Source organism: Falco rusticolus, chromosome 5, assembly GCF_015220075.1.
Source record: "Falco rusticolus isolate bFalRus1 chromosome 5, bFalRus1.pri, whole genome shotgun sequence".
In the NCBI taxonomy this organism is placed as follows: domain Eukaryota; kingdom Metazoa; phylum Chordata; class Aves; order Falconiformes; family Falconidae; genus Falco; species Falco rusticolus.
The window spans coordinates 47,806,284-47,820,450 of NC_051191.1; the positions used below are offsets into that span (position 1 = coordinate 47,806,284).

At 39.1% G+C, this 14,167-nt stretch overlaps 1 protein-coding gene across 4 annotated transcripts in view; it reads right to left on the reverse strand.

The window, feature by feature from the left end:
* Positions 1–3,233: 3,233 nt before the first annotated feature.
* NUDT4 (nudix hydrolase 4) overlaps positions 3,234–14,167 on the reverse strand; it is a 29,269-nt gene continuing 18,335 nt past the window's right edge. The window contains exons 3-5 of one of the 4 annotated variants that reach the window (XM_037388043.1): positions 11,305–11,349; positions 8,779–8,863; positions 3,234–6,855 (exon numbers count right to left, since the gene is read on the reverse strand). In XM_037388043.1, the coding sequence (XP_037243940.1) occupies positions 6,653–6,855; positions 8,779–8,863; positions 11,305–11,349 (333 nt within the window). In that variant the 3' untranslated portion in view covers positions 3,234–6,652. The other 3 variants (XM_037388042.1, XM_037388044.1, XM_037388045.1) reach the window with 3 other exon arrangements.

The following is a 14,167-nucleotide window of genomic DNA, read 5'->3' on the forward strand; positions in this document are numbered from 1 at the left end:
TGTTAAAGGTCCTGAAACCCTGTGCAAGAATGGTGACATTGCATTTTATATGTTAGTGTCCAGGTAGTAGCTGTGGTACCTGTTGAGCCTGGGTTATCGCATGAGCTCTAAGACCACACATGCAAAATACTTTTGCAGTATTTTCCTTCAGCTCAAGAGGAGGATTTGGAAGGCTTTTCTTTCTGCATAACCATTCAGTGGTGGTCTCTTCATGTATAGCCATGTTCTGTCATGCGTGTGAAGCGTATTATCGCTGGGAACTGATGGAGCAGGCTTTTTGTGTCTTAGCTGACTTTAGTCTAAACCAAGTGAAACGTTGCTTCTATAGCTTTCAAGAAAGTGTATTTCCAGCACATCGAGATTATTGTGAAACATCTTAATGGGCTCGTAACGTAACAAATTGTGACATCTTGATTTATGTACATTCCTTCTTGGGATTTTTTTTTTTTTGAGGGTTACTTTAAAGTGTCTGGTAGGTTTTGTCAGTAACATGTCTTGACTGTAACGTGACACTGAAATAAAAGGAAGAGTGATTATTCATCACATAGACACTGAGCTTCATTCAACTGTAGTGGGCTGCCATCGGGGTGGAATACAGTTTCCTAACAGTTCTTAACATCTGTTAAAATAAGGAAGGTAATAATTGATAACTTCTCTCACAAATCACCTTCCAGTTGCTGTGGCTTTTTCCCCCCTCTCTTGCCCTCAAGCCATCAGAGAGGACTGCTCTGGTACACAGCCTGAGGATGGTATCGTTTGTTTGGTTTTTTGTCTGCCTGTGTTTAAGTCTGCCTGGTTTAGTACAAGACTTTGCTACCTGAGCGCACAGCTTGGACAATTTCTAGTGCAATCTCATTGGCAGATGTATTAAGCTTTGCTAAAGCATGCTACATAATGGGCACGGCACGAAGTTAGTAATTATGTCCGCTATGATAGATTTTGTACTGGATGTTGCAATCTTGCCTGTCAAAGCATGCAGGAAGATTTTAAAGCAAATACCTAATTGTTAAGTTGCACTGAAGCACGTTGGAAGAGTGACATTAAAAGCAGCATAACTGCTTTGTCTGTGGTGTTTGCTTTCGTAAACTCCCCTCAACCCTTATGATAAGGGGTTCGGTGTGAGCACACAGACTGTCTGCAGGGCAGAAAGGCAAGGATTAAAACTGCTGTGATTTCAAGGGTGGTGGTAGGGGAAGCTGTCAGCTGAACACCTACCCACGGAGTGATCTGTGTTAGGAAAGGGGATTATACCCTCAGATGACTCATCTTGGTAGCCCAGTTTGTTGCTAAGGAGTTGTCACCATTGATTAGCCCATCACCAAGACGCTGAACACTCAGGAATCCCTCAAGGTAGAGAGCGCGGGGAGGGACTGTACCTGCGGTTTCTGTACATCACACCGCATGAGCTTTCCCAGATAAAGAGATTGTAACTGTGGCGTGTAACAAAGATTTTTATTTTTTAAAAAGGGAAACATGAATTATTTTCTATGGGAAATGCCTCTGACTGGAGTACTGGTTGAAAAATTGTGTTTCAGATACTCTGGGGTAGGCTGGGCTCTTGTCTTCATTGCTGCTGTGGAATAGTTTTGGCTCAGGCCTCATCTGCTCCTCCCTGCCTGGCAGGGACCCAAGTTCAGATGTCCGGGATTTGTGTTGACAGGCTTGCACGGTCACTTACAGATCTGAAAGATTTCACGTGCGATGTTCAGTTGTTGCTTGCTGTAGCAGGTGTGCTTACCTCAGCCCAGGTACCTGCTGGGCCTTCAGAAGTACTGCTGCTGTGGTTTTCCCACCAGCTACTCAATTATTATTATTGCAGGTAACGCTGAAGGCTTAGGATGGGTACTGATAAATTTATGGAGGGGCATCTGTGGCAAATCTAGAAGAATAAGACACAGTGAGGTGATTCTAATGGTATTTTTCCTTTCTTCAGTTGCTGTGGGTGTTTCCCGCCTTATTCAAAGACAGGCTGTGCTAGCGGCATACCCAGAAGGCAGGAAAGAAGGAAGTGTTCAGGAGAATTAAGCAGTTAAATGGCAGCAAAAAGTCCCTTAGGACAAGGGCCTTGTTCTGGTCTGGGTGTAAGGGGTGCCAGGCCACCGGGCAGCCAGTGCCAGGGTAGTGTAATGTGACGGTACTTGGCCAGTCGTATGCATTGCTGGGCGTGCTGCTCCATACTGTCTGTCCATCAGAACTGGCGTTAGCAGGTAATGAGGGAAAGCTATTGGGAACCAGTGCTGCCACTGGTAGCTTAGAAGCTCAGCGTGGGCCATCAGGCAAATATCAGCTGATCGGATAGCAGGCTCATTCAGTGGTCTCTAGCCTTCCTAGACTAGCTCTTTGAAAAACATTTCCTGCTTATTTAGGGACAGAAAAACTGTCTTGAGAGCATTGTTCCAGGTGGTGCATAGCCCAGAGCACTCGGATCGCCACAGGCAGGGAGATGCCTGTGACTGTTTGCAGGCTAAGCAGCGATACCGTTCCTTTGGTGGAGCATTGCCCTCCGACTGTGGACAGTGCTGGCTTCATCTGAGCTGAGCACGCGGTGCCTAGCTTACCATCACAGCAATACTGAGGCCAGAACAGCGTAGAAAGTAAGAAGGTAAGTTTAAAAGAAACCAAACACATTCAACTTAAAAGTTTGAAGATTCTTATAGTCTTTCTGAGTCTTGGAAAAGAAGTCAATCATTTTGTCTTTCCTTTTTTGTGTTGTGCTGTGACACACACGCTTTACCCTGCTTGTGTCCTTCAATTTCACATGATGCATGGGAGATGCTCTGATAGGAACCAGACACAACTACAGTAAAACTCTATCATCTGGCAAAGAGAAGGGTGTGTGGTCATGGTCTGCTTGTCTGAAGTCATACTGAGAGGATGAAGAGGGTAACTGCTCAGTGCCAAAACAAGGTGGAAAAAGCAAGGTAAGTAGAGATGGGGTCTGCAGCAGCAGGCTGAGCTCTGGCAGTGCTCTCTGAGCTGGGGTGGGTCGTGGAGATGTGTGTTCTAAGGGTGTGCATGTTGTGAAGTTCAAAAAAATACCCATTCCTTGTAACAGCACGGAACCGTGCCTGGCTGGAGAGGATCCACAGAGTGCAGTAGATGGGGAGGGACGACACTTTTAACAAGGCAAAAGTAGAACACACTAGATGAAACTAGGTATATTTTAGATGCTATTAGAGACTCTTGCACAAACGCTTCTTTTGCGGTATTTGCAATGGAATGACTACATCATCCACAGGACTAATTTAGATTTTATTCTGGTATTTCTCAAATATAAAAAGTCAAAATTCTTACATCAATCTTTAAAGAAAATCCATGCAAGCAGGTCAAAATGTTTACAACTTAATTTGCCCCCACCCCACCCCACCCCTTGTTTTCACTTCACCAACATGGTTTGTAAGTAAACCAACAGTTTGCCTCTCAGTTTTTTTCACAGCACATTGTTAACAGACCAATGCTAGGCTAAGTCAGGGGTGCAGTAAGCACCAAAATAAGATTTTTTTCACTTTCGACAGCCTCTCTGCAATACCTCAGTATTTCCCTAACAGCCAGGAAAAGCAGCGGTACAAACTAGACTTTTTGATAATTGCAGATGACGACCTGTCTCTTCCCTTTCACCTCTGGAGAACCAAATCTGGATACATTGTACAGAATTTATGACACGAGAAAAATCTCAAGTGTGCTCTGTATGAAATAAGTTTGGCCCATCTAAATGGTGATGCATGTAAAACCAAAATGCTTCTACATTTAAATTGATAGGTAGTAGAAAAAAAGTTTAGCCTTCCTATTCTGATTTTTATACAGACCCTTTCTGTTGAAGTTTAGCATCAGTTTTCATTAGGACTGAAGCCATACCACTGCCTGTTCACTACAGTTGTTTGCTGTAGCGTAACTGATGTGTTTTCAATTTACCTTTAAAATTCACAGAACTTGAAAGGGAGTCTAAGTCAAATTAAGCAATAGAGCTTCATTCTGAAGGTTGCATAGAGACTGAAGAGATTTATACAAGAAATGCTGTTTAAAAAAAAAAAATAATCTGTCTGGCACTACTGAGCAGCTCAAATGTGTGTGACCAAAAAAATAACCAAAATATTTATAGGCAATCAACTCTTGAGTTTGTTAGCAACAGCAATACTGTACATTTTTACATTATTATCAAATACATAATTCAAGAGTTACAAAATAAGATCATGCATTACCACTAAATCTCATACAAGCTTGGACTGGTTTCATTCCAAGAATGCAAAATGGAGACAGAAGCATTTTTTTTTTTTATGAATAAGAACTTAAAACTCTGGATTGTTTTAGCTTTCACAGATTCTATACAATCTTGTTACAAGAAAGCCTGTACAAGTTTGCTCAATTTAAAGTGTTAAAATGACTACTGAACAAAAAAGTGAGCATCAAAGTGATCAAAAAAGGGAGCTGAATGATGTACTCTTTTAAAGGCAGCTTTAGAGCCAGAGGGACTCTTACACACTGTGGGTATGATTTTAACAAAGATTAGACATTCTTCAACACGCTCAACTCTACCTCCTTGTGTTTCACCTGGCAAAACATTGCTTTTGATAGACCATTTAGTGTAAATAAGTGAGCCAAGCAAAGGGTGTCCCAATCTAGATGAGGGTCAGTATAAAGTATGCATATGCCTGTGTGTGCTACTGAAGCATCAACGCTCCTTTCCCAGCCCTCCACCTCATGACTGAAACGATACTTCCACCTCTAAGGTGCACCTGAACAGAGTTGTGTGTTTGTTCCAGTTCTGAAAGCGACCTGGAATAGGAGATACAGGGATGGAAAGCAGCATCCTACCCAACATTTCAGAAGTCTTCAGCTTTGCGGCTCATGCCTCTTGTCAGTAGTATTTATGCCTCTTCAAAGAGAGCAGCATCAAGAGATCAGATCATCTGCCTCCCTAATTTAACTGCATTTACATATGGCACAGGGTAAGTTTTCTAAGGAGTAACTTGTGGCAACGGTTTTTCCTAAAAAAGTGTAACAGCACAAGAAAATTCATAGCAGCATTTTACACAATTTGTGTTAAAAAAGTAGAAGTTAACCATTTGTGTACTGAGTAACAAAAGGTTTAAATTACATTTATTTTCCATTTTACACTCACTATTTACTAGTTGGACTATTTACAAAAGTTCAAATGTTGTGTAAGAGCATGAGCTTTACCCAGAATAAATTTCACATATGAGGTAGCGGTCTACCTCAGCCTCTGGTTTGGCTGGCTATAGAGGAGTTACAGCTGGGTTTAGATCCTAGAAAAAATTCATAATTAGGACACTCGTATGAATTAGATTGTGTTCCTGTAGAAGAAACCATACACACGCACATACATAGAGAGAGTAATCCTATGGTAAAAGCATTAAGACCAAGAGTGGATTTAGTTTTCATGTTTTTGGCTGAAAAAAAAAAAAAAAAAAAAAAATAGTTCAGAACAGGGAAGTTGTCAGCTGTACCTCATTTATTCCAATGGAGTTTTTATCAAGAGGCCAGCTTTTAATTCAAGAAGCTAAAGCAATTGGGTGTTAAACCAGTAAAACTGAAGTATTTAAGAGTTAACTTCAAACTAGGGCTTTCAGCAGACCTTCAGAGCAAGACAAAGGAATATTACTTTTCCACTAGTGTAAGTAAGTATCAACCCACCTGTCTCCAAGGCCAGGAGGTACCACTGCTAGCTTCTGCTGGGCCAGACACCTCAACACACGCATGCTAAGATGACATACATATCTGTAGCATAAGGGTAAGCCTTACTTTCCTCTAAACATTTTTAAATTACAACAGACTGCAGGAACATTGCGTGATGCTTCTCCTTGAAGATTAGAAGTTTTTGGAACCTGCAGTGTAATTATACCATGAACAAGATACTTATCAAAATGCTAATAAAAGGGAAAAAACCAAATGGGGCAAGAGGGACCTACAATGCTTTTCATGTAAGTCTTCTGACAGTTCATCAGCTGACCAAGTGATGAAGCAACAGTATAGTTTTGGTAGTTGCAAGACAAAGTTATTGTTCTTGCTCTAGTTATACATTATGTGAAGATTGCATAGGACAAGGCAACCTTTTGGATAATTGAGGCAAGCAGTGCTTAGTGTCGGTATCCTTTGCTCTTGACAGGCTGAATGTGGTTTAGTCCTTTATTGCAGTAACACTTAACGCATCTCTGCCTTCAACACACCCATTTACCCAAATACTGCCATCTTAAGATCTTAGCGCTTCATCTGCGGATACCAAGTAAGAGTTTAATATAAGACTATTTGCTCAAGCTTTTTTCTAAGCAAGTACTCTTGCAGAACTACTGACTAAAACTGACTAAGTCTTAAATAAGCTGAACACCACTGAGATGCATATTTTATTTTAGCAGATATGGAAATTTAATATACTCAAGTTTATGTTTTGTTTGGTTTTGTTTTGTTTTTTTTTTAAAAATGGCCTATTAAGGCATCTTAAAAAAAATCCATATATGGCTTTGGTTTGCTGAAATACTATTTTACATTGTTAAAAAGGAAAAAACATGTTCAAATAAATCTGACATTATGACACATTCACATATTTCACTTAGAACCGACAGTTATACAGATGCCTACACGTGATCACAGATGTCTCCCCTTTGTGATGACATGAATAAAAAGGTAATCCAAGTGTTTATCTCACAGTAGAGGGCAACCCAGAAGTCTGTGCAGAAGTGACATATAAGGAGTTATTGTCTGGAAGAGGGGGAACCACAGAGTTTCCATTAGTGGGTGAACAGCTCAGTTTCAGTTTTTCCAAGTACTCTGCATGAACAGGCTTGTGACACTGAAGGACCTTGATTGCATCTTCTACTTTAAACCATTCTCTTTTCCTTCCTGAATGAGTATAATCCACAAAGAACAACAGTTACAAATTTGTAACAGCACCATTTGCTGCTATTTGATCATTCACTTTTTCCTCATTTCTTTTACTTTAGAAGTTCCAAGTTGTTGGCCAAAAGATACAGAGTCAAAAGACCTTGAAAGAACTGGTGAACACAGGAGATTTTCATTCCTGCTGACTGAAACAGAGTTCATAATAAAGCCTTTCAGATAACTCTCTTAAAAGCAGATACTGGGCAGAAGTTTGGATGACTGTTCATATGCTCTAAAAGCCAAATCTACTTCTTAGGGAAAAGGATATTTTATTTAAATTAGTTAATACTGACTTCCTACACTGTCATGCCTAGCAGAAAATCAGTCTGAAGAATCAACACCCATGATGCAAGCATGAAATGCAGGAGAATGGCTTGGTCAGATTTAGAAAGTAGCGCTCCATACTCAAAACATATCTATGTTACTCAGGTTAGCCATAAGTTGTAAAAAATAGTGTATCTCATATACAGATATGTTTAGGTCTAGGACTTATCTTAAACAAGATAGTCCTAAGATCATCGTTCTTATATAGGTCCTTTAATATTAGAGGCCTCTGAAAATACTTCTAGACAAGGTCAAGGATAGTACTGCTAAAAGTGGGATTAATTCTGTTTTTCATTTAGTTTTGCAGTGTTACAGGTACCGTGCTTGAACATTATTAAGACATTTACAGACTGCTTGTTTAAGACCAAGGTATGTGGCCCCACAGGGCCGTTCATCCACTGCCCACAGCGCTCCCCAGAAGGAAGCCAGCAGCCATGCCGGTGCTGGATGCTCCCCTCCACCCCACAGCCTGGCGTAGAGCAGGAACAGACTAGTACTGCCCTCACAGGCCCTCTAGAGTTCCAGGTACAACTCTTCAAAACAATCCCACTCCTGCCAATATTGACCCTCTTAGGTAATGGACCACTGACCAGTGTTGCTACACAGGGAACCTGGCATGCAATTAAGAAGGTACGCTCCCCACAACTAGATAGTACTGGAAACAAAACGTTCTCTTTCCACCTGAAAAACTGAGCAGAGTTTTGAAATTACTCTTACAGTTACATGCCATCTGCTGACAGATCAATATTGCTAAGTTTATTAACACCCCTAAAGCACCACCTCCTGAAAAGGGCAAAGCATAACCAATCAAGGGTAGGATGTAATTTTTTTTAATACCAGTTCTTAGTTAGCTAAAATTTCAGCTGGACAAATACTATTACTGAACTAAGCTTTTTTTTTTTTTTAAACTTTAGGTAAACATAACTGGTTTTGTCCTTATTAAATTCAAAGTGTAAGACCCATACAACATCACAAAGGATGTTAATTAACTAAACTGCATGACAGTGATATCTATAAGACATACACATATATATATACACAGAAATGGATCCCTCTTGAGGTCAGCACTACCACTACTGAAAAATTAGGCTAAGGTGAAAGTAGATACAAATGATTTCTGCCCCCCCAGAAGAATCAGGGGAAAAAGAACATCAAAACTTTCCAAGTATTCCCCCCCCCCCCCCAAAGGCACTTTCAAAACCACCGTAAGACTATCATACAGCAAAACATTCTAAGGAAAAGGGAATTCATCAGTATAATATTTGGCCTTTAAATAAATTTAAAAAAAAAAAAAGGAAAAAAAAAGAGCTGTATCAACAAATAATAATGAGGTTTATTCCATCATAATGTTTAGAATACTCTAACCTTATATTATATTAACATATTATATTGGAAGCTACCCTTGTTACATGCATACAAAAAAGGTGTGGAAGAACAACATCATGATTTTCAGTAATTTCAGTTTATAGAATAGAATTAATATTCCCCCCAGAATTACACGAATTGCTTCAGAAAATGAAAAAGGTTTGCTTAATAAAATGTATTAGAGAATGGGTTTACCTATATTAACTGAATCCTCCCAGTCTTCCAGTATTTCTGTCACAGTAAGAACATAAACGTACGTCCTATGCTTCCGATCCTGGTTCTGCTTGAATGTTAAAAGTAGACGTTTTAATTCTCAGCAAAAAATAACTTACAGACTTACCACAACAACTGTAAGATTAGAAATTACTTACCTCTGAAGGATACTTGCCATCAAAACCTGGCTTTTATTTTCACTAAATAAACATCTGTACTGAACAGGCCCAAAAGGATGGTAAAACTGAAATTTATTTGAAAACAACAGCTATTCTGTTTTACTAGGCTAAAAAAGAACACCAAACAACCAACAAACAACCCAAGTGTATTTGAAGGTGGTGAAGCTGGGACCAAACTGTGCTCTCAGTCACCCAGTTTAATGTTAGCACTTGCCCACTAGTACTGCCCATTACTTGTCTTTTACATAAGCTGGAAGTTACTACAGTAGAGCACATTTGCTAAAACTGTTTCCACAACTCATGTTCCTAGATTAAAGGTTATTAAAAACACCTTTGCAAGATGGAACCCACTGTGCCATGTGGCCAGATCATCTACGCAATGCTGGCTATAAAGTTTCACTCAATAAGGCAAATTAAATAGCCTATGTTTGCAATCATGACAAATGCAAAAATCATTACCATCTGTTTGCTCGACAGGTTTGCCACATTCACAGTACTTAACCACCTACTGAGAAAGCACACGCTTTTTGAACAAGGCAAGTCAAATACAGAGACTGACAGAGGTATCTGCTCAGGGCAGGGTCACAGTGCCACAAGCAGACCACGCAAGATTTGTGTGGACATTACTTCCCGCTAGCTCCAAAGCGGGCCAGCGGCGCACCGCTAGCAGTGCTACCTGACTAACCAAACCAGACTGCCCCTTGGAAAAGAACTGAGCTTCTAGAATACCCATGACCATCTACGATTACAACTATATTAAGAACCAAGAGATGTTATGCCCTAGCTCCCCTTACAGCTGGTTTTATCCTTGTGCCAATAACCATCCCTACTTAACTCCGTTTCACTACAACTTTAGTAGAGTTTTTAAACTGTTGTGCTTTACTAGGAAATAAAAATACTCCAAGACAGTTCTTTGTCAATATCAGTATTAAATGGAGTAAATGCATCTATTAACATGTATCCTTTCTGGCTGTAGTTCCAGAATACAAAGACTCGGCAGTAATATAATTTCCATCTCATAGTTCCATCCCCAGGTCACGGTGTGTGGCCCCCTCAATGGTACCAACGACTGTTTGGGGGGCCACGTTGTGAAACTGAAGGAGGGCCTTGATTTAAGTTAGTAGTAAGCTAGAAAAGGGCCACACCACAGATTTTTATCTCCTCTGGTCTAGACAGTGGTAGACGGAGTCAGAAGAACATAGAACTGAATTACCAAAGAATCATCATCCCTTGCATGCCCTGTTTTAAGGCAACAAGATGATAGGCATCCTGCCTTTTTTGGTGTGAGCTGGGAAATACAGGATATTTCTGTAGACTAACCAGCAGAGTTAAAAAACAGACAAGTTTTTGAAGTGTAGGACCATCCAGGTGTACTCAAACCCAAAACAAATCAGAAAATGGGACAGTGCAACTAACTACAAACAGGAACTTACCTAATTTTGTCATTGTTTCCATACCTCACAATGGGGACACCTTTAGCACTTTTTCAACTAGTCATGCACGACTAATATTTCATATAGGAAACCGCTATCAGGAATACACTGCCTCTGAAAGTTGCTTTTATAATTAAACTGAAGATTCATACCTAATTGACTGGAGGGACTTCCACTCTCCCCCATCATACAGCACAACCTAATAAAGCTGGATGTACTATGATCTGAAGACTCTCATCTGTGTTTCTACAGTCTGCTCCCGTCTAGAACCAGAGCACAAGCGGGCAAATGCCAATAGTAAGAGCGCTGTATCTAGCATGCACCCGTGTGCTGTTTGTATTTCAAACATCAGACTGAACTACCAGTTCTGAACTACATATTATTGCTAAAGGTTAGATTTATCTGTTATCCAAAGCTTTAGCTTTTTTAGTGAATCGAAGCCATAATGAGATACCTAAATTGATAGGTCTAACAATGAAGTAAGTGAAAGTTGACCAGTTACTTCAGCAAAATCTAATCAGAGAGGAAAAGTCAAAATAGTGCCCCAAAACAGACGTGTGATATTTCAGAAATCCTTGATCTATCAGTGTTGGTTTCACTTTTTTTTTTTTAGTTCTAGATGTTGTCCAAGTAGTAATTTTATCTTTTCAGGAAAGTTCCAAGTACTTTGAAAACTTCCTATTCAGATCTTCCCATATCCTGTAACAACTGAAGGAAATCACCTGTCTAATGCAGCATTTCCAGTAGTATTGCAAAATTATAGGCAGGTAATACTTAAGCACTTAAAACTGTAACTATAACATCACACTTATCAACTCTAATGAGGAAAGAAAAAATCCAACCCCAACAACAAAAAAATCCAACACTGTTTCTAAAAGGTAAAAGAAATAGCTCACCTCAAATATCCCAAGCAGCCTGCCTAGCTTTCCCTTTACTCCAGCCTACAAAACAAACAGGAAAAAGTGTTAACGTGCTTTTCAATTTCAAAACCAAAAATATCAGTACCAGCCTCCTCCATCAGCATACTCCTCCTTATTAGGGTTAATTAAGCAAGTGTTTTAACATAAATTTTGATTAGACAGTGCTGCATTGCTTCTGGAGTTCTTAGTTTTAGAGTACACAAATGCTTGTCTTAATGAGTGGATCAAAGAATGCATAAATCTTTCAAGTTTTCCATCCAGCTTGAAATACTGTTTTACTTACCATGTTCTTTGTATACTGTATTTTATTAAAGAGATAAATGATATCCAATACTGAAATAATTCAGGGAAGTAGAAAGGACAAGAGATAATTTAAAAGACATAAAATAATAAATCTAGAGAAGGAATCATTAAAACTCCATTACTATTTTACACAGCAACTTAAGTCCGAGTCTTCAAAATACAGTAACAAATTAAACTGTAGGTTACTGGGTAGATCTTGCAGCATAATGATGTAATTTACAGTAGTTTTTTATATAAAAGTGTAGCTTTTGGCATATAAGCTTAAAACCAAGTTTATATCCCCAATTCCCTACAGTTTTAAATCTTTTTTTTCTGGTTACTAACATTACAAAAGACTTTGAATTCAGAGTTTCACTCCAACTTTTTAAAACCCCATTGTGTATCAGCTTGTGCTTAGTAATTTTTATCAACACAGTTAAGGCAGTCATTATATGCTACTAAGACTCTAGGGTTTGTTTTTCCAAAAGTAATATATAATGCCTCTTCCACCAGAAGTAGTTTAGGATCATTCATTTGTTCTAAACAAATCTCAGTCCATACGCCTGAGGCATAAAAGCATATGTAGTCTACTGGTAGACAAAGCCATGTTTAGATTTTTTTTCATCTTGCTGTATAACCATTATTTTAAATAGGGCCTCTTAGCACTAAGATGACATTCTAGCCTTCAGTCTTTGTTTCATCTTTAACCAAAGAAAGTTATTGATGTCTTATGTCTTTATATAAAAAAGACCATATGGATCTTAATTACATTTTAATGAGTAACTGACAGACAACTGGGCAGGCTTTAGCAATAAGTCTAACCAAGATCTTACAAGTGAACATTTTCTGTGTCTGTCTTTTTAAAGAAAGCAGATGGCTCATGTTATTTATTAAGCAGTTTTGATGAAAGAAGTCTGACTGCAGGCCATGCAACTCAACAAGTTTTTTCTTTATCTGGAGCAAGAGCTAGACCTGAAGTTAATGCAAAGCTACATACAGTATTCTTCTGTGTGTCTGCTGTGATGACAGAGATAAGCGTTATGAGTTCATGAAGCTGAAACACGTAACTGGACCTGCTGGATAAGCAATTAGGCAGCACATTAATTATGAAAGCGACAGACCCTTATTTTGGTCTGAAAGGGTCAGCTATGCCACACCAGGTAACGAACTCCATTTGTGAGACAACATCACAACAGGCAATACAGTCTGCTGGGCTTTACATTAGGCTAATAAATGCTTCTTTATTACCCAAAGGAACACATGCTGAAAAAATATTTAGGTTTTACTAATCAGTCCAAATTTCCTCAACTTTACAGTATCTTTTTTAAAAGATAAGCAGAACCTAAAAGGCTACAAACACATGCTTCTGTACCCTATTTTTGCCTTTCTTCTCACGCAGCACTATCTAGGAATCACTACATTAAGACTTCTACTTTGGAACAACTGAAAAAAAGCAATTTCCCATCATCGTGTTCCATCAAAAGTAACAAATGAATCTGTAGGATTACTCTTTTTTTAATACTTCAGGTGTTTAAGTGTGCAGTTTTAGCTTCATGAGTTTTGTAATTTCTTCCCTAAAGTTGCAGCCAAGAACAAAATTGTTTACTATCCCCTTAAAGGTATGGCTTAACAGCATGACAGAGAGCCCAGTACAGACTCTGCAGGTTTCTCAAACATTAAGAAGAGTTTTTCCAAGTACCAAGGAGCTGCTCTAAAAGGGACTTAGCTCCACCAGAGGGAGGGAAAAAACAACTTACTCCCCCTCACCTCAAACACTTTGCCCTGCCCCTGCCCCCCCCAACAACCAACCAACCAAAACACTTTCAGGATTTTAGCAAGCTTTTCAGAACTCCTAGCTAAGGCCATAATCACATTGTGAAGATTTCTTAAAGGCAGGTCTATAGAAACAGGACTGTTGAAGGACAAAGAAACCATCAATAGATTCAGGAGGGCTTCTCTGAACTGTTAAGTAGGAGTATGACCATTAACTGATATCCGACACACGGCACAAACACCATGATCAGGTAAGGTCGTCAATACTTAAACTTTCATGGAGAAGTTTGTTTCAACTTATTAGTACCCCATAGCCACAATATGATTATCATCAATCTCTAAGTGGAATTTACTTAACAGCTCCTCTGTTCTCCCTCCAAGCAAATCACTGGCTTAAAGAAATGTTCTTCGCTGAGTAATTCTGAATGAAACAATCAGAAGCACTCCATTACATTAAGTGTAAAAATTCCCCAAAGCTTACAATGAAGTTTCTGTGCAAGCAGCTGTTGCTACGTAAATGTGATTACTGTCACTGATGTCTAGTTACTCTCCAGGCAAAGATACGTGCTTCCAAAATGTAGCATTATTCCTGCAGACAATAGCATCTTTTGAAAACCTTTATACTTAGAAGTATAAAAAGGTGGTCATTAGTCTCATAATCATCTTCATAGTTTAAAAAGTACCACCAACTTGACAGCAAAAGCAATTAAAAACATCACTAACAAAAATATTTCTTCCAAGGTCTTATCTTAATGTAGTTCCTTAAAACCATGTCAAAATTAAG